At 38.7% G+C, this 21,266-nt stretch overlaps 1 protein-coding gene across 11 annotated transcripts in view; it reads left to right on the top strand.

The window, feature by feature from the left end:
- The window catches only part of MEF2A (myocyte enhancer factor 2A), a 56,841-nt gene extending 35,810 nt beyond the window's left edge, over positions 1-21,031 (top strand). For 5 of the 11 annotated variants that reach the window (XM_032994379.2, XM_032994378.2, XM_032994380.2 and 2 more), the window contains 5 exons: positions 5,302-5,492; positions 7,154-7,177; positions 10,874-11,000; positions 16,485-16,611; positions 17,108-21,031. In XM_032994379.2, the coding sequence (XP_032850270.1) occupies positions 5,302-5,492; positions 7,154-7,177; positions 10,874-11,000; positions 16,485-16,611; positions 17,108-17,456 (818 nt within the window). In that variant the 3' untranslated portion in view covers positions 17,457-21,031. Of the gene's footprint in view, positions 1-5,301; positions 5,493-7,153; positions 7,178-10,462; positions 10,651-10,873; positions 11,001-16,484; positions 16,612-17,107 lie in introns of those variants that run through there. The other 6 variants (XM_032994382.2, XM_032994381.2, XM_032994383.2 and 3 more) reach the window with 2 other exon arrangements.
- Positions 21,032-21,266: the final 235 nt, after the last annotated feature.

Genomic DNA, 21,266 nt, shown 5'->3' with positions numbered 1-21,266 from the left:
ATTTGCCACATGTATAACAAAGTATTAATCTCCGAGCTGGATTAAAATAATACAGTGTATCTGTTTGTGTGAAGTCTCAACATTTATATAATGTCACCTTGCCCATGATACCCCACCACACGTTGTTGGATGTTCTAAAGATGTAATTTCTGTCCATTCTTTACATTGGCTTTGTGTAGATATGTAGAAATCAACAAGTTGGGAAAGTAGAACTCTGATTTCATTAACTGTAGACTGTTTAGTTGATAGAAGACCTAAAAGACATCCAATTGCCACTGCTGAAGTTTCACACAAAGTTAAATAACATTTAGATACAAAAGCAGTATGCCTTTGTTTTAGGTTTGCTGCTGCAATCTGAATAATAACCCTGGTCTTGAAGAAAGCCTATTTAAATTCTAAATATCCTTGAAAATTGTCTCTTGCTTTAAGCAAAAAAAATAATTTCTAGCAACATGGGAAATGAGGGGTTATTTTAGTTTTGTAACACGAGTACGCATTCTCTTGACACTTAGTCATGTGTATTTTTTTTTTTGCTGTGTTTTAGTATCTAAAGTACTGTATTACAAGTATAAATTCTGTTAGACATGGTTTAAATTCCTGTATTACTATCAAAGCTATATTTTAATTCTAATCATAGTATTATCTGAAGTGCCAATTTGTAAAGATCAGTGGAAATATATTTATTTCGGGTTTCCTGAGATGTTACAGTAAATTCTTTCCAAAGCTAGCAGAGAACTTAGGCTTTTTGAAATGATGTTAGTATCAGCAGTGATTTCTGTGGAAAGCTGAAAATGGTATGAATGGCATATGCTGTTTTGTTTTGTTTTCTTTGGGTTTTTTTTGTTTCATTTCCACTTAAAGCTGTCATACTAAAAAAAAGAAGTGAATAAATTGAGCAACTAATGCATGTAGAAATGCTATTGTTGTATTTACTTGCAATGTGTTCTGTGTCATTTCCATGTCCATCCCATTTCCCTCAAAAGTTCAACATGTAAATGTTTGTCTTCAATAGTTTTTTTTTTTTTTTTCTGGCCTTCTAGATGCATAGTGAATCAGTGGCTTATTGCAAACAGAATTTTCAGCTTACTTCTAATTAAGTGACATTTGTTGGGTTGTATGACGTCATCTGAGGCAGAAATATTTATTTACTACTGTTCTTATTTTTGCTTAATCTTATATTGCTTAGCTGCTTGCCCACAATTATTTTCCAAAACTCTGTATAACTGTTCAATTTCTCTGAAGGTGAACCACAAAAAAAGATTAATGGCATCAATGACTATAATTTATTCCTTGAGTAGTAATAAGTACATGCAGTACTTTCCAGCCACGTGTGTTCATTGTTTCAGCTGATGTGATTTGTGTAGTGAAATATGAGTCTGGCTCATGTAATTGAATGCTCCGTCTTGGGCTGCAGAACAATAAATGAGATTAAGCTGTATTACGTTTCTGAAGGCAGAGTATACAGTTGTTAACATGGGTGGGTTTTAACATTTAGCTTCAGAAAAGTTACTTCAAAAGTAACCCTTTTCTGACTAAACAAGTAGTAGGCTCATGTACATTGGCAATGTTTGTTATAAAATCTAATTAGATTATGATTCATATAATTGGGAGTTTATCATCTTGGCATTGGTGTCTGTTTTCCAAAGAACTGTTTCAAACATGCTTTCATAGTCTGTTTTAAAGAATTAGAGTTAAATAAAACTCTTCCCATGGACGTAAAAACAGTAGTCTTGTTTTACATTTATGCAGGATTTTATATTCTGTTTCCTTTTTTCAGTTTGATAGTGTTTTTAAACATAAAGTAATTGTCTTTGGGGAAGATCTATAGTGGGTGGGGTAGATACAATTTCTGTATTATACAAAATAGTAAGTAGAATTTATGGGGTTATTAAAGCCTCAGTTTGGCAAGCTGCCGTATAGTTGCATCATCCTGTAATCATTATCTTTTTCTGGCTCCTGACCTTACTCTAAGAAATACCATGCTTTTAGTTATCCCTTCACTCTTAGCTTGTAATGTGATTTTCTTATTTGATTATTAACAGGAAAAAAAGCTTTAAATTTCCTATTAAAAATTAATATTCTACAGTCTTACTGCAGCCCCCGCATATGGTTTTTCAAATAGTCAATATAGATACTCCAGTGTTTGCTAAATGTTCAGTGCTTACTATTTATAACAAAGGGCTGCTATTGGAGTAATACCCATAGTATCGCACACTTACAACATTTTTGTTTCTCCCATTCTTAATACATTTTTTAAAATACTCATTTTAAGCAATGCTCAGCCTTTTGTCAGAAAAAATGCTTTGACTCTGCCCTGCTGCTGAATGATATTGAGCAGAGAAGGGAATGGCAAGGAGTTTGTTGTTTTTGACAGCACCACTAAAAGCATGAAATGTTTCTGAAGATTGGCAGAGCCTTGTAATAAGGGCTGCAGGAAATGACTGTATTGGGTGTGGAAGAAAGACACTGTTCAGATTTAACACACAAGCTACCGAAATACTTGAAAACAGGACAGGAAATGGTATCATAGGATAGACTAAAATGCTGTACAGAACTCCCATTGTTTATACAAAGTGTTATTGTTCTGAAGTTTAAATTCAACTCAGAACACCTCAGCTTTGGCATATAAAAGGTAGCACTGACAGTCTAGTGAGTAATAAAATGCTATTTATTATTAGATTAAACTCCAGATTTTACTTTTTTATAACAGTAAGTTCTTTAAAAGTTCTGACATTTTTGCTGAAAATAGAAGATACTGTAACAATATATTAGATATAATTTGATGGAAAATATGCTATTTTCTAATAATTTTTCCTCCCGCTGTTTCCAAATCCACTTAATTTTTACTTTGTCCATTGTTCAGGATAACTCTTTCCATCTGATGCTATATAGACTGTCTATAACTAATCTTTACACTCATTTATAATGTATAGGTATTGATGAATAACTGTGTTTAACAAAAGGATGATTCTGTGAAAACTGTCTCACAGTTTCAGGAACCTTACGGGTAGCACAGAACTTAATTTCTCTTCTTTGACTAGTAGGTTTTTCTGTGTGACCTAGCTGTGGCCAGTTTTCTCCTAGCAGTCGAGAGTATATTTAGCTCCAGTATGTATTCTCAGCTCCAGCCCAACTTTTCAGCCACTTCAACTAAATTTTGCCACTAACCTAGAAGCATCCCAGTAAATTCTGCTGTTTTCTGCTGAGGAATGTAGATGCTTTAATCATGAAATGAGTTTTTGCTTTGTTTTTTAATACAGAAGGAAGAATGCTGACATAAAAACCTTCCCCCCCCCCCGCCCCTATTGTCTCTGTTCCTTCTTTCCCCCATAACTTCCAAGTTAAATGGTAGAATTCTCAGAAAACGTATTCCCATACCTCCCATACAAATGCTTCAGGAAAGTACTAAATTAGAATAACTCCTCCTTACTCTGTTAACCTTGAAAAACTTAAGGGACATATCAGATCATCCATGTATGGTCAGGCTTTTGGCACAGTAGAAAATCCACAAAGAAAGTAAATCCAGAATTTGAAATCCTGGTTTTAAAGTTCAGAATTTACTTCTCATCCATATCTGAACAAGAATACTGTGGTTGCAAATTCCAGGAATTACTTTATTTCCAAAAGACCTTTGTAAAGCTCAGTAGAATATCTTCAGATTGACACAAGAGCTGTGTAAGAATTTTTACATTAATCTTTGCCTTTTCCATTTCTAGATTGATAAAACAATATATAGGGTTCCATTTACAATGGACAGGAAAGAGCTGAGGATTGCATCTGGCAGTTCCTCCAGCATGTAACAAGGATCAGTAGTAATGGAGGAGTAATGAGGATCCCTCATTAGTATCCTGGTGAATTCACGTCTGGCTTCTCAACATACACTAGCTGAGTATCTCAGCAGTATCAGTCACCTTCATGAAGTGTTGTGCTGTTACTGATATGTGTTACTGTTCTTCATTCTTCCTAAGATTTTAAAGGCATTAAAAAGTTCTCTAAAGAAGGTAGAATGTGACACTGACAACTTTCTTATTTTAATTGCTTTTAGATTAATATGTATTTAATGTAATAAAATTGGATTGGGCATAGGGGCCTATTCAAATTAGAATAATAATACAAAATTCATGCCAGTATGGCGCTACAGGCTATTAGAAGAGAATTTCCCACACAGTGAACTTTGTGTAATAGACTTTTCCCTGAATTGTGACTATAAAGGCTGCTTTCAGAACTGCAATGTTAGTATAAACATAATCTTACTATGAATTGTATTTATTTATACACACACATACACAAGTTCTGTAGTGCGAACTATAGGGTTCCCTGTTGTGAAATTCCACTCGCTTAACAACTCTTTTTTTTCATTTGCAGCTGAATAAGGTGTGTGTATTGGGAATTATTGCTATAAATGACAAAATAGTTGGAATGTGCCTTCAGATTTTTTTCTGACAAGTGTATTTTGATTAATGTGATTGGTGCTTTTGTCAGCACAGGAAAACAGAATACTAGGCACTTAAGTATTTTACTTTCTTGTTATTTTTTTCTGATCTGTTTTGAGTGTAAGCAAAGGCCTGCATCTTGAGGGTATTCAGCTTTTGGGGATTTCGGTGCTTAAGCCAGGACCTGTAGGCTTTGGCTTGTCTGATTCTACTTAGAATGAGTATCATGAGTAAAGTAGAGAAAGACCTGTGGAAAGTCGATGGGCGTAAATGAGGTGTATAACTGTGTCCAGACCTTGGAATGAATTTGAAGGGAAGGTATCATTGTTGCTAAATATACTAATCAGGCAGTATATAGTTTTGAGACTGAAATTAATTTAATTAGAGAATAGATACTGGAATCCTGCAGATCTTGAAGATATTTCAAGAATACATTTTAGAAATGGAGACTTTAAGAGCTGTTTTTCTGTATTCTCACAAGCAACAATTCGGTATAGCTCATGTTCTGTGGGGGTGGGGATGAAGTGGGGTTGTACAAAAGCTCACACTTTTTTGCAAGCTCAGCCTGGAGGAACTTCAAAGGACAAAATAGAAACAACAGATGTTATTAGAAATAGTTCTTTGGCAATATGCTCTTCTCAGCATTTAAGCTGCCACAGTGTGCCCTTGAGGTGATATTACCTTTACATATTGATCTTCTGGTGAAAGTGGTTTTTGTTTGTTCGATTATTCAATACTGCACCTCTTGTGAGAAGTTTGTTATTGCAAGTTTTACAAAAGAAATATTTTGTAATTTGTACATGTGCACCAAATTTTTGTGTTGCTACTTCTCTTTAGTCTTCCAGTACATTTGTTTTTCCTCTTTCAGGAAATGGGTTTGTGAATTCTCGAGCTTCACCAAGTCTACTTGGAACTACTGGTGGTGGGAATGGCTTAGGCAAAGTCATGCCTACAAAGTCTCCACCTCCACCTGGAGGAGGTAATCTTGGAATGAACAATCGTAAACCTGACCTCCGTGTTGTCATCCCACCCTCCAGCAAGGGTATGATGCCACCATTGGTAAGTTAAAACATTTGTTCTATGACTGGCTTTGTAAACATAAAGTGTTCTGTCCACATGCACAGGGAGAAGCTATCTCATCTGCTTACCATAGGTTACAGTAACAGAAAGGTCTTTATATTCTGAAATTTCACTAATGAAAATCTAAGTTATAAGTTGTTGCCTTGGGAGAAGTTCAATTTGTAAGGAATTTTTTTTAAGAAGGGTAAAGTAGCATTCTGACCTAAGTCTGGTTAGAGTGCAATCCTAGAGACATAGATTGGCATTTTGTTGTTTTGATTTGACGTCTCACTGACTTGGTACTGAGAACTTTGTTGGTTTGGGGGATGTGGGTTTTAAAAAGGGTTATGCATTATTCTGTGGAAGAATGGCTGATCTTATTGGTGATGTGAAGTGTATTAACATACCCTAAAGCACACTTTGTACTTGTTTTTCCTCAGTCAGAATGGTTGTGGGATGTAAAATGTAGCTTCAGCGGTAATGATGGTTTGAGAGAAACTCTTGTTTAATGTGGTGTGCTGGAATGCAACCTTGTGTGTCCTTTGGTGGATGTCATGCCTTCAATGAAGGCATAAAAGAGTAATGAGGATCAGGCTCAGTCCCTATTTGTGTACTTTTCAATACTACTGTGCAGTTTGGCATGCTGGTAGTAATGTTTGTTCAGCCTAGATTTCAAATAGCATACAAGTTTCGTGTCAGACATGAGGCAACCACAGCACTGAGACCAGAACAGGTCTTTCAGGAAGAGTTACTCTGGTTTTCCTTTAATTTGGTTGGCCAGATCCTTTGGTCTTAGTCTTTCACTGTTATGTAGAAGTTTTAAACATCTATGTGTACATTTTCTGTTTTCTGTATATGAAAGAATGAACCATAACCAAGAGAAGCAGGATATAAAGAATACAAGTATTCTCTATATAATTATTTTATTTTTAAGATAAGTGCTTACATTTGTTACTGGTATTCATGATGAATGATACAAAATTAATCTAAGTAACAAAAGCTATAATTATCCTCAGAGTCATGATTCTTGAAGTTTTAGTTTTTTCTAGGAATACTGAAGTGTAGAAGACACAGTAAATATGATGGTTGACTATTAAAGTGAAAATTATACTTTAAATGTAATTAGGAATAGATAGAAGAAGATGATCTTGTTAATGAGGTTGTTCTAATGTTAGTAGTGTACGGTACCGATTTACTGTTGTGGTGTTAAGAACAACAGAATATTCAATTTAGGTTGTATTTGTCTTTTCGATTAAGCTGGAAGGAGATTTCAGAGTAAAGATACTGGGATGGTAGGATGGTTGTATGTGAAAAATACTTTGTTACTGAGCTGGATATGTATTGGATCAGTCCAGCCAGAAACTGCTGTGCTCTGTATCTACACGTGTCGGCAATGTGTAGCTGTGTCCTTGTTTCTACTAAGCTCTTTCCACACTAATTTTGCCAAAGCATGTGTTCTTTCAGTACAGTATTTTTTTAATCATCCCGAATGACTTGTAAGTATACTTTCTAGTAGTATTATTTACAGAATCAGGTGGCAAATTCACATTATTAATTAAAATAAGTAAAAATCCTGAAGCACAAATGTGACTTTTTCTTTCATTTTTGAAAGCAATGCTATTTTTAGTAACTGTGTTATCCCTCTTGTTTGCCGAGTACAGTCGGAGGAGGATGAATTGGAGTTGGTGAGTTTGGGCTACTGTTTGATGAGAGATAGCGAGATGCTGAAAATGTCTTTTACTACAGCTTTCTAACTGTAGTTTCATTACATATTTTAAATAATTCCAGTGTTCCCTTGGTAGCAGACAAAAATACATTTGTTTTATCAAACTCAAAACCTGACCAATTCAAGTTTAAAATGCATCCAAAGTCTAGAGCTTTCCATTTGTAAACTTCTATTTTTCTTCCTGAAAATATATCTGTTTTTCTTGGAGGGAACATTGGAAAAGAGCCTTACAGAGTAACTGTCCATGTGTATAGGATACTTTGTCTTCTATGTAAAATATAAATAACCACTTATCATCTCCTAAATTACTGGAATATTTTTAGCAAGTGGCTTCACTCATGAAGTTCTTCAGATTGTAACACAAGCCCTGTATTACTTCTCTTATTTTCAAGGAGATTACATCATTGCTGGTGAGGTCACCTTTTTGGAGTTTAGAATTATTTCATCCTGCGTGAGATTATCAAACCACAGGGGTGTTCCCTGTTTACCAAAAGGAATAGAGAATTGCAAATGAATAATTCTACCTTTTTCCAGTGGAAAGATACTCTGCTTTTGAAGGGGAACTCTTGGGATTTGTTTTTTTTTTTTTTTTTTTCTTTCTATTTTTGCCAGAAGATTTTAACATTTGGCATTCTGTCTGGAAAATAACGTAAGGCTAAAATAACTTGTAACTTATTTTTAGAGCAATTTGCAAATTGGTGAGCTGCTGTAGCACAAACCATGCAGAAGATGCTGCATCCGAGTACAATTGTAAAGATGCACAAAGAAGTCTGCCTATTGCATACCTTGATTTGGTTTTGAACATGGACCTGTTGCTAATATGAGGCTCTAATTGCATGAAAGCATGGAAAATGTAGTGATTTAGATAAATTTCTTGATGACTGCATGCTGTTGGTTGATTTTTACCTTAAACATGAGCAACAGATTTACAGAAGGAAGGGGAAATGATTTTTGAGTCAGCATTGAAGTTTTTAAGGTTTATTGGAATGACTTGCTAATTGAGCAGTTCAACAGCTATCATGCATGTTCTTCTCACCTTTATAGAGAAGGGACTGGTTCCCAGTGCAAGAAATAAAGCTCTAATTCAACTTAAAAACACTTAATCAAAATGTCATTGCAATTGGAATTAATGCAAAAGCCCCTGAATTAAGGTATTCCTACCTGCTGAAAAATTGCTGTGCTCTTTGCAGTGTGAAATAGCGCGGCTTGCGGAAGGTGGGTTGGGGTATGGGTACGGTATGGGGTCTATATGGGGTCTGTATGGGTACTGTATGGAGCGGGGGCCCTCTAGTGGTGTTAAAAACCGGGCTCAGCTGCTGGGGGAAGAAAGCTCACACAAAGAAAATGTAGTAGTGTCTTCCTCAGAGGTGGTAAAGAAACATGAGGTACACCTGCAGTGTTATGTCTCTTATTACGCTAATTCCAGTGCTGGAAGGCTGTTCCAAACCATCTCTCTGAACATTCAGTCTGTATGGTTGGATCTCAGCACTGAACATGAAAACTAGATACAAACGATAGTGTAGCATGAAAGAAAGATACGGAATTCTTCCTGTTACTGCTATCGTTTGCACCGGTTTAAAAAATAATTTAAAGATTCCTGAAATTTTTCCTGAATCTTTGAATCTCCAAGTACAACAAATATTAGACACACCTAAATATTTCTTGGTGTCTTTGTATGACTGAGTGTTCAGGAATTATAGGCAGAAATTACCTCAAAAAGCCACCTTTATTAGCCACTCGGAAAAAAAAAAAAAAATCCCATGGGGAAATCCTTTGGTCTGGATTGTTTCCCAGTATACTTCTCTTAACTTTTCCATTATACAGTAATCCCAACTTTATAGGCTGCCATCCAAGAAAGCTTTGGAAAAAGGTCAATTCCTGACAGACACAAAAATCTGCTCTAATAACATATCTTTATGGCAGATAAACTTGGTCCAGCAGAGATTTTCAGAAGTACATAAGTGATTTAAAGTAATAAATTACATAGAAAATCAATGGGAATTTCTCTGTGACTTAAAGCTTTGAAATCTGGGAGCTCTGAAGCAGTATGGGTACATCTGCAGAACAAATGCCAACGAGCCTCCAAATTCTTGGGAGGCTCAGAGGTGGGCTTTCAACAGCAGCCCCACAGAAGAGGGGCCAGAAGCTGGTAGCCAGGAGAAGGTTGTAGCTAATTTTAATGAAGTGGCTGTGATATACTTTTTTCTTTAAATTGGAAAGATACAAGCCAAGGATTGATAACCCTCCATTCATCTTTGCAAGTTTAGCTTAAAATTGAACACAGCCCTGTTTCTGTACCTGTTCATTCCGCTATTATAAAGGGAATCATGCATTTTTAATACTGCTCTCTCTCTCAAGGTCAGAGTAGTGCTGCAGATACTGAAATACTTGTAATACCTGTCCAAAATAAGAAAAAAAGTAGTAGTAGTTTCAATTTTTTAAAGGTAGGAATTGGAACTCTACTAGGGAGATGAGGAACTGCTACGTTTGTAGCAAGTATTTATTTCAGAGATACAGACTTGCTTTAAAAACATATTTTCGTAGGTTTGAAATCTAGCTCCCTTAATGGGGAGTGGTTCTGTAAGAATGTAGAAATATCGGGTGTGGAGACTTCTACTACTTTTAGTATTTCTAAGACTTCTGTAGGTAAAACTAAGTACCTGTTGTTTAAAAATAAATAAAAAAAAATGTAGCATTTCCTGTTTTTGACAGTATCTGTCATGGCTAAATGGTGCTGAACTGCATATTTTGAAGACAGATTTAAAGTTGCCTCCATGAAGAGTAGTATGTTCTGTGACAGAGCAGCTTTGCTGTCTGGTGGTATTCACCACAGTGTTTAATACAAGGTTTTCTAAACAGCAAATTTGGTTAAAGAGTTTAATGTGAGTGATATGTTTGCTGCAGATGTTCATTGTGGTATATGGGAAAGAAAGACTGTTATTAAAAAGCCACATTGTGCCTACAGTTAGATAATCTGAGACAATCTAGTTCAGCTATTTTTCTTGTCAAAAAGCACAGTTGCTCTGTGTGAACTCAAATGTCATTTGCTTTGAAACATATCTGCATTATAACAAGTACTCTCTCAGTTTCTCAGGAACCATGGGAACAGCAAGATTATTTTATCACTGAAGTCTTATCAACACAAATTTAGAAGATCTCTGTGTTCCTTTCAGGACAGGTGTAGTCAGCAGAGTGTCAAAACTGGCAGCTAAAATTTTGAAAATTGGATAAACAACTGGGAAGTGGGAGACTTTTCTGGTGGAACTGCACCTCACCATCTGCACTAAAACTCCTTTAAAAAATAAGATGAAAAACTCTTAAATCACTTAAGAACTTCTGAGAATTGTTGTGCATATCCCTGAGAAATTGCATATGTTTTTATGTCCTACAACTCTAACACTATTGAAATCTGCATGCACGGGAAGCGAACCAGTGAGTCTTAATTAATTTGTCATTTCAGTTTGCCAAGATCATTTTGGTGGTCTTGAAATGTTTTGGCTTGTTTAGAAAATCTGTCCTGACAAAAAGTATGTATTTGTAAGTAAAAAGCAAAACAGAGAAACACATTTGAATCGAATGCTATTTTTATATTAGCACTTAATTTTCCATTGTTCTAGCTGATATCACAAGACACGTTATTTTTAATCATTTGTAGAATACCCAAAGGATAAGTAGTTCTCAGTCTACACAGCCTCTTGCTACCCCTGTGGTGTCTGTGACAACTCCAAGCTTGCCTCCGCAGGGATTGGTGTATTCGGCCATGCCTACTGCCTACAACACTGGTAAGCACTGTTTTTAATCAGTGGCTTGATTTGTCAGATGTACAAGGCTTTTGTGATTCATAGGCCCAATAAATCTGCATATCTGTGACACTTCACTTTATTTTCCTATTCAGTTCAAATGAAGGCTCTTATTCATCAAAAATGAGCCTTTAGCTTGTGAAATGTGTAAATGTTGAGACTGAGATAAGGAAGAAGCTTTCAGTCAGTCAGGTTGCACACAGCTGAGTGCAGAGAGACAGACAATGAAATGCATTGCTTCTAGCAGCAGTCCTCAGGCTATCCATCTGAGAACCGAAATGCCGCACGTTTAAGCGATAGTTGATACTTCAGAGCATGCTGTCCCTTTTGTTCTGCTCTGCTCAGTTCCAGCAGCAGGAGGGAATCGAATTCTACCGGGGCTTTCGACTTTCAAAAAAGCCCGGATAGGGCCTCCTCCTCTTCAGTAGTTTTATCGAGACTGAGGTGGGGACACACGGGAAGGCAGGGTCAGCATTTCTCCACTGCAAGTCTCTATTATCTGAAGGACCTTAAAACTACTTTTTATCCAAGATGAGTGTGATGAAAGGAATTCAGTAATACAAGTGATAATTGGTGTGCCAGTTTGGAAAGTAGTTCATGATGTGGTACCTCCATACCCATAGAGATAGTTTTGACTTGAATCTCAAGGTTCTTTATTTGTTACAGACCCTGCGTGTAATCAGTGAAGGAATTTTTGTAATCACTTCCTTGAAAGGCTGCAGCTTTGATGGTGTCAGGTTGATTACCAGTGATCTGTGATGCATAGTTTAATTTTCAAACGCACCTGCAGAGAAACTACATTGCAGATAAGTGTCAATAAATTTTGCAAGTACAGTTAAAATAGCTGCTGGTCAAAACTAAAAAGGAAAACAAACGAAATAATTCCCCAGCTCACTGTTCTTTTTAGATGAAGTCTAGTTAAGACATTCAAATGTAAGTGCTATAATTTGTTAAAACATGAATTTCTGAACTGGGGACCACTGTATTGGCAATGTTTAAGTCTTCTTTGGTAGGCTTTCAAATTCTAAAAAAATTAAAAGGAAAAATCGTCCTTCTCTTCTGCAGTCATAGCTCTTAGGAACAGAGCTACGCTAGACAGCTTCCATGTACAGCAATCAACTCTGGCTAGGCAGAAGGGCCTGAGAGGATTATTCTTTTCTTTCTGTGAATCCAGGAAGATCCACACCTCCAGTAGAGGTTCCCCAGTAGCGTCTCTCCCCTCGACCTGTGGTGTCTGTGTACATGAGCAGCTGGCAGGCGTGAGATGCTCGGGAACCCGGGAGGCAGCGGGGGCTGTACTAGGAAGGAATAAATCTCTTTTCCTTAAGGAGCCACCATGTTGGGTTTATGGGGCAAAGTTTTGGTAGTGGCGGGGGAGAAGGGGACACACGTGTGCTGCGGGGGTGGCTTCCTGGAGAGCAGGTCAGGAGCTGCCCCCGTGTCAGACAGCAGTCATCAGCCGCCTTCAAAAGGTACCTGCTGCTGCCTGGAGCCGACAGCGACGCTGGTGGTGCCTCTGCTGTAATGTATTTAAGGAAGGGAAAAAAAAGCTGCACTGGTCTATTGTCAGTGACCCAGTGCTCTTGCTCTTGTGCAAAGGTCAGGACAAATCGAAAAAAACCTTCAAGGTTTGTAGAAAACAGAATCTGAATGATACAGAGGTTTTGCAATCTTCTTCATTTTCTGCAAGGAGTGGCACCGTCAGGTGTCGGTGATGTTGGAAGATGGAACAGATAGAGCAGCCACCCAGTCATGATCATTTCCCCCCCCTAAAGATGGGATTTTATACATTTTCTTCTACTTCTTTTTTGCTTTGAAAATCTTCACTACAGTTTTTAGTGTAGACTTGTAGCCATCTCCCAACCAATCAGCTCACACCTTTTTGCATTTGTATCTTTGTATTACTGTGCTCATTAACGAGTATTTACTGCCCTTCAGCCACTTTCTGCATTGGTTTCCCTCAGAGGTGCTGCCCCAGGCTGGCACTGGCAGCATCAGACTTGCATTTTGAGAGGGACTGTTTAGTCATCAGCAACAGTAAATACTTATTCTGCGGTAGCACCCAACTAAATTGTTGAACATTTATGCAAGTAATCGCCACCCTGAGGGGGGGGGTTAAAGTCTAAAGAAATGAATGAAGAAGTTGGGGTTGCAGTAACAGTAGAATGAGCAGAGTGAAGAGTTGTGCCTGGTGACTTGCTTTGGATTAGAAGCTTAAGCACGAATTTGCTGGACATACAGATCTTGGTTTGATACTTGCCACTAAGATTATTTATATATTGCATTTAATGACTGTTGCAAATAAATAAGTAGTTCTGGGCCCTGCTCAGAAGACCCACATTGAGTTTTACCTGTCACCTAACCAATCCCTTCATTCTCTCATGCAGCCTGACGTTGTTTCAGGAAGCAGTGTAGCGTGTATCCCTCATCCAGAATAACCTGTAAGCTGATGGCTAAAACAGGCTAAAAAAATCAAAAAGACGCGATGGGCCGCAGTCTGAATCTCAGGAAGCAGCAAAGACAATTGCAACTGGTGTCCTACGCAGTGGACACGTGCTGTTATCACTGGGATATAATTTTAAAAAACAGCTCATTTCCTTTGGTAATGCAATAATTTGTGAAAAGCTTTTAGCCTTTAGTGTTTTTCAGACACTTCAAAATTGTTTCTATTAGATTAAGCCTTTCAGGGGATTTGCAAAAAGAAATTTGATGATGAAACCAAATTGTCATCTGGGTTTTCTCAAGGTAGTCACCACTTAGGTAGCTATTTCAGTTTTGCAGTTCAAGGACTAAAATAAAATTTAGATACCTAAATTGTTTTTCTGGATTGATAGGGTTTTTTTCAGGGCTGGAAGGGATAGATTCAGCTCTTAGATCCTTAATTAAAATGTCGGATATCAGTTTTTCACAAATACACTGTTTTATGTAATTTGTTTTGCTGGAGAAGCATTCTTCCTACAGATTACTGGAGAAAGTGCCAGAACAAACCGAGTTACTTGTTCTAAAACAGTCGAGGCATTTTAAAAAAATATTCAGAAACCACAGAGATCAGTTAAATAGTAACTTACACTTGAGCAGAGCGTATCTAGCCATAAATTATACTACTGCTTTAGGTCAGTTATTTTGCAGAGGCACAGACTTCAAAGCTGTCTTGTTGTTAGGGTCACAGCAGCGATGGTTTCCATCATACAGAAGGCACTCTTGTCTATACGACTTTTCCATCTTCCATCGAGTCACTCGTCGGTGAAATTGGGTGTCCAGCTTTTACTGCCAGCAGATATATGATTATTTGGGGAAATGACAGCGCAGCTAATTGTGTGGTGGTGTATGTATTCTTTGGAAAAGTATCTCCTCAAACCCCCATCACCAGACATGTACTCTCTAAAGTACCAGAAGTGAATTGTCCATTATCATAAAAGCTATAATTGCAAAGAAAAAAATACATGGTAACTGCATTCCTATAAACATTTTCTCCAGATTTGCTCTTACAGAAATCCCACTGGCACAGGATAGCACATCCATCTCGTGTTTACATTTCCTATGCTTGCAGGTTGTCATAGGTCTGGCTGCTTTGAAGGTTGAGTGCATGTCCCAGTCATTGAAGGGCTGTGTATTTTTTTTCTCCCCTCTTAGTTTTATTTTGCAAAAGAGCTTTGGATCAATCAGCTTGGTAAAAATCTTTCTGAATCTGTTTAGAAATACTCGGGAAGGTTTTTCAGAGTTCCAAGAAAATTCAACTGAGAAGAAACAAAAAGGCAGTTTAAGTAGCTCCACATGCTGCGGTGCATCTCTGAAAAGCACAGTGCCCCGTGGCCCCGGGCTCGCCTGCACGGCGGGCTGGTAAGAGGGAAACCTAGAAGGTGTCCCCAGCAAACAAGCTGGTGGATGGGGATAGGGAAATTGTTCAAGAAAGCTTATCTCAAGAGAGATAAAGCATATTGGTGGTGTCATTTTAGGACAATACTAAAAAATAAAACCACAAACCAAACACCCCAAAAAAGCAAACCCACCCCACCAAAACACCTAAACACAAACCAAAGCAAAAGACAAACCCTACTTAAGCAGAATTTTTGGTCCATCTGCTGGCGGTATAAAGTAAGTTTGGCTGCTAGCATTTTGTAGCATTCTCAAGAGACTAGAAATTATTCTAAGGAAGCTATATTGCAAAATAATTAAAAGCAGAGAAGTGTTGTTTGTGGCTTTGTTTTAAAACCTGAAAGAAAAGCATGAGTGATAAAGTGAAAATAACCACCTCTGTGAATGGAGTGAGAACTGTCTGCATTATAGCCAAAGCTAACAGCTGGTCGCTGACTGCTGATTCAGAATATATTGTATTTTCTATTATCCATTTAAGTTGTATTTCTAAATAATTCTAGTTTTGTTCTAAATAAGGAGGTTTCTTTTGTTTATTTGATCCAGAAGTGACAGTTTAATCAGACACAAAGTAACGAGTGAAACTGTTGTAGGGAGAGGGAGAATATGATGCCTCACGGTAGACACAACCGGAGGGAACAGAGGGGCGCTGAGGCTGCAGTGACTCGGGTGGTGCCACCCCTCGGGCACCCGGCCCCTGCCCCTGCCCTGCCCCTTCCCCCTGCCCTGCCCCTACCCGCTCCCCCTGCCCCTTCCCCCTGCCCTGCCCCTGCCCGCTCCCCCTGCTCCTGCCCCTGCCCTGCCCCTGCCCGCTCCCCCTGCCCCTTCCCCCTGCCCACTCCCCCTGCCCCTACCCCCTGCCCTGCCCGCCCCGCTGCCCGCAGCAGCCCCTGTGCCTGCCTCAGCAGCGGCCGGCGCTGCTCCCCGGCGCGGTTTTGGACAGAGGCTCAAGGACTCTGAGCTGCAGGGTGACGTGAGCCGGCCACACGGCCTCTGTGTCTTGTCTGCTGCCTCTTGCCTGGGAACCGAACCACAGCGGGATGTCTTTAGTAAATCCAGTGCAAGGAACACCAGTCCTCTCTAATGACTTGTAGGAATTCTTCCCTTTTTGTTTAATTTTGAAATTTCCATGCAGACAAAAGTCTTCACAAATGCAAATACTTGTCTTAGTATAAGATGCATATATATATATATACATACATACACACATATAAAAAGAAAAGCATAAATATGTTGTACCTGTGTATTTAGAAGCTATATGAGACAGCAACATGTAGGAATTGAAAGCAGAATGGAAAAAAAACCCTTGTCATTCGGATGCTTGTGTCCTGTTAAGCTCTTTGCGAATGTAGGAGGACTGCTCCAGCCCCCCAAGTTTCCATGTTTGGACTCCTTTGGGTCACTTGCCCTCATTTGTTTTGGGCAGAAAGCCTTTATATTTGTGTGTGTGTGCATGCATGCGTGTGTGTACATATCACATATATTTTCCTGTGTTTTTATATATATATATATATGTATATGTATATATATATATATACGTATGTGTATAAAATCAATAAACTACTTTCTTGTTTATTTGTTTTTCCCTCTTAGATTACTCCTTGACTAGTGCAGACCTGTCTGCCTTGCAGGGGTTTAACTCCCCGGGAATGCTGTCCTTGGGGCAGGTCTCTGCCTGGCAGCAGCACCACCTCGGTCCGGCAGCCCTCAGCTCTCTCGTGTAAGTACGTCCGACGACGTTACCGAGCTGCGCCCCGTCGGGGACTTCTGCCCCCTCAAGCTGAGTAACCCTCGCTGGGGAATATTTAGCACCAGGCCATTTGAATTCCTGGTCTGCTGGTGACGGGGCGTTGCCAGTCGAGTTTGCTCCTTGGCTGCAGAAGCATTCGCGTTTCATGTCGTTTGTCCCTTCTGTCAGTTCGGGGCTCGAGGTGCCAGGCTGTGTCCCTGCTGGCGCAGCTGCTTACCGCAGAGTCACCTGCGTGAGCAACTTCAATGTTTGAAATAGGGAATAGTTTTCTGTTTGGTTTTAACTTCTATAAATGCGTTCAGACCTTCCGGTAATGCTTTTTTCAGCTTTGCCGCTTCGCTTCAGTAAGTTGCATTTGTTGAGGGTGTTGAACCGCAAGACTGTCACACCGTCACACATGAATTGTCACTTCCTTTTCCTTTTTCGTGTTTTTCTTATTTCTGCCTTTTGGTTTTCTTCTCCCCAGTACTGGCAGCCAGCTATCTCAGGGTTCAAATTTATCCATTAATACCAACCAAAACATCAACATAAAATCCGAACCAATTTCACCTCCCCGGGACCGCGTAACTCCCTCTGGGTTCCCGCAGCAGCCCCAGCAGCCCCAGCAGCAGCCGCCGCCGCCGCCGTCGCGACAGGAACTGGGTCGCTCTCCCGTCGACAGCCTCAGCAGCTCCAGCAGCTCCTACGACGGCAGCGACCGGGAGGACCCGAGGAGCGATTTCCATTCGCCCGTCGTGCTGGGGCGGCCACCGAATTCAGAAGATAGAGAGAGTCCATCGGTAAAACGAATGAGGATGGACACGTGGGTGACATAAACGTGCAGTGTTGCCTCTTCAGTTTTGTGTTCTCAAAATGAACTGTCCTGACATATCTAAATTTATAAATAAGGACGTGAAATGAGTATATTTATATGTATATACATACATGCATATATATATCTTCACATGCATATATATGTGCTAGTGTGTGTAGCATACACAAAATCATCAGGCACTTACGACAAACTTCTTGTATAGCTGCAGATGTCCCATGGTAAAACGTAACAGAACAATCCTGTAGGTATTGATCTAGTCTGGCACTTACCTGGACTTGTTGTTTTAATAATATAACCTGTTTTGCAAGGAAACATTGTACCCGCATTATAATCCTACCACACTAGATTGCAGAAACCAAGAGGGCTCGCCTGTAGTAATGTCCCTGTGTGTTTTATTCAAGCTGTATGGTTACTTGTAGTTAAGAAATAATGCTTTGTAGCAGCAGAGCAGTAGAAAAGCAGGAAGAAGAAAGCAATACTGTACATAAAATGACCTTTATATTACCCAACCTGGCATGGGTCTCTATTGCAGAGGGTGCATGGAGAAGGGCTGATGCTATAATAAATAAATAAATAAACAAAAACCCTGTTTTGCACGTGCGAAAAAAAAAAAAAATAGTGTATTGGGTCAAAGAAGTGATTTTTTTAATGAGTGAAAGAGAGACATAGAGAACTCGCATGAAATATTCAGAAAATACTAGCCTAGAAAATAGAACATTAACAAAATAAAATTAATATATTAAGTTATAATTGGAATATGTTTGACAAATTTGTTTTTACGTTCATACCTTTGAAAAATATAGAAACGGATTTTAGCTCATGTATATTTTATATTAAAGAAAACAATACCCTAATGAATTGAAGACTATATATAAAGTTATATACAGTACTTTTGAACACATTCTGCTATGAATTATTTATATAAGCCAAAGCTGTATGTTGTAGCTTTTTTGTAGAGTATAGTTTTATCTTATTTTGACTTTCTAGTTTTTGCTTTCAAAGATGAAAAGGAAAAACTTGCAGGCGGAACCTTGGGGGAAAAATAAGCCATGAACACTTATATGTAAATTTAAATTTGAGCCAAACTCTTTGTGTATATAGCATCCTAAATATATTATCACCTTTGGTGTAAGTACCTATGTATTGTACGTTCACCAGATTAAAAAGTATATTTTTGTGGATTGACGCCAACTTGAAAAAAGGCGAGGTCCTTATTAAGTAGAGTATTCACTGTTTAATATTTACTATTTTGTTAAATATACTGTACTTTCTTTGGATTTTAATTATTATTAATATTATTATCCAGATTTTTCAGAGGGTGTATAAAGGGGTTGTCCCCCTCACTGGTGGTGAATGTGTGCCGTTAAATTGTAATCTCTGTGCTGTATGGTTAAGCTTCATTATACATTTTATATATATGTATATAAATAGCAAAGTGGCAAAAAAAAATTCTGGTGTTAAGTTCATCCTGCATAAATATAAAAAATCTGTTACAACACATTTTAAGGCATCATTTTAAAGCTGCCTCTTCTGAGGAGAAAAAAAAAAACAGTGGAAAAACTTGACCTAATTTCTCATGATAGGGAGATAACACATATCAGATGAGCACAAAAGGTTTTTTGAGTCGGTAAGTGGTTTGGGATAAAGTCTCAGCCTTCGAAATAAATTTGCTGTTCCTCTTTGCTGCTTCCACGGAACAGAGCGAGGAAGCCCGAGGCCCATCGTGGCCGAGCCCCGGCCTGTGGCCGGGGAGAGCCGGGCTGAAGCCGCTGAAGTCTCAGGAGCCAAAACCTGGGGCTGGGGGCTGGGAGCTGCCGGGGCCGGGGGCTCGGCCCTTCCCTGCGCCCCCCTGGGCGGGGAACCACAGCCAGGACCTGCCCCTAAACCTGGCCCCGCTCCTGCTGCTCCTGGGGAAGAAACTACAGTGCTGGTTGATTATCTCAACTCCTCTAAAGCTATCCCTGATAGCTGTTAAATAATCTATCAAAACTCTTTAATTTTTTTCTTCTTTGTAATTTAAAAAAAAAAATCACCTGATGCTGGAACTAAGAAGTGTGAGAAATGGAAACCCAAGGGGGACAGCATGTCCTCTGCTTTAACGTGTGACTGAAGAACAAAGCCAGTACCTACAGCTTCCAAAAACCCATCTCCTGTCGTCATGGTAACTTGTAAAAAACATACAGGTTTCAATTCGTTTCAGCCACTTACCTTTGGAAATTACTCTCCATTTACTGTAGTTAGTTACCGGTTGACGGCAGCGTAGAGGAAAACGAGACTCATTCTAATGGCAAGTCTTTTTCCAAAGCGACTGAATTCACTTACCACTTCAGAGAACCTTTTAATGCTCTGGAAAGTTATGTGATTTTTTTCATTATTTATGCACATATATGAACTTTGCTGTACATCTGAGTGGGAGTTCTGCATTCACATTTACTGTCTATTTTCTTGTGTGCCTTATAAGATGGCTTTGCTGACTGTATCTCAATAGTCTTTATTTCTATGCAGGTTTTTAAACAGTACAATTACTGTTTTCTTAAAGAAAAAAGCTACATAAGGGTTAGAGTTTGTATTGAAATTGCACCAATGAATTAAAAAAAAAATAAAAAATCTGTTCTTAAGAGCTGCCGAGGGGCCTGTTCCATGTTGCCCCCTCCCCCAGCTCAGCAGAACAAGTGGCCCCAGCCAGCCCCTGGCAGGGGAGAATCTCCTGCCCGCGCAGAAACAGGAATCCTGATTTTTAATAACAAGTAACTGACTTTGGAACATACTTTTTTAGGAATTGTAAAAATGTTTTATAAAAAAAAAAAAAATGATGACATAGCACAGATATTTCAACAGGTAAAAAAATACTTTTTTTAATTAACCAGACTGAATGAAGTTGCAAGCGGATCCGATCCCAGCCTGGACCCATTCGAGTCTGAACGATTCACGATTTTTATCTCTATTGTGACCAATCACCTCTCTCCATCTTCGAGCTCTCACTATAGTATTTAAAAATACAAGTTATCAGGGATTCCTCAGAGAACAATGCTTTAGCCTTTCCTTTCCCTTAAAGGACACTAATGCATCAGAAACTTGTGAATTACTGTGCGCACAAGAAATACATAGTAAATAAGGAACAAAATAACTCCTAACAATTGATCATGGGAAGAAGTTAAATTAGAATGTGAAAGAAAGACTTAACAAATGTAAACGTTTAAATCTTAGTAGAAACTTTCTTCACTTTGCTGTGCAAGAGAACACTGCTTTGCTATATTTAAAATGGCTTTTTTAAAAGAGATTTATGTATTTGGTAAATGTTTGTAGTCAACAGTTCACAAAGAAGCTGTTCACGGTTTAATGATGATAAGCCGTTTGGCGGCACAAGCTGGACTTTGTTGCCATCCTTGAGACGAATCTTTTAAGAAAAAAATAAGTTAATCTCAATTTTTTTCCCTGAATGTGTTGTTTTTTCTTCAATATACAATAAATATTCTAGTGAACTTTTTATCAAATGGTTAAGAAAATGCTAGAGGTTGTTGTAAAATATTTGTATCCTGCATTCACTAAAGTAAAGATACTGGCTTTTACTGTGTACTCCGGCCTCTCTCTTATTTGCAGAGCTTTGCCCCCCCGCCCCCCAACATCCGAAATACTCTCCAGATGCAGTTTTGAAGTTTGGTTTTAAACTGCAGTGAGGATTCTTTTCATCGAGATGGATTATTCGGGCTACACCTACTTTTGTTACTACATTCAAAGGAAGAAGGGACGCTCTCGCAGAACCCCATTCTATGGCACTTACAGAAATTTGCAGAAGTCCCTGGTGGGGGGT

Source organism: Tyto alba, unplaced genomic scaffold (genome assembly GCF_018691265.1).
Source record: "Tyto alba isolate M040663 unplaced genomic scaffold, T.alba_DEE_v4.0 Super-Scaffold_41, whole genome shotgun sequence".
Taxonomy (NCBI): domain Eukaryota; kingdom Metazoa; phylum Chordata; class Aves; order Strigiformes; family Tytonidae; genus Tyto; species Tyto alba.
Note: the sequence above shows the minus strand (reverse complement) of the source record. Positions and strands in the feature narration are given on the sequence as shown.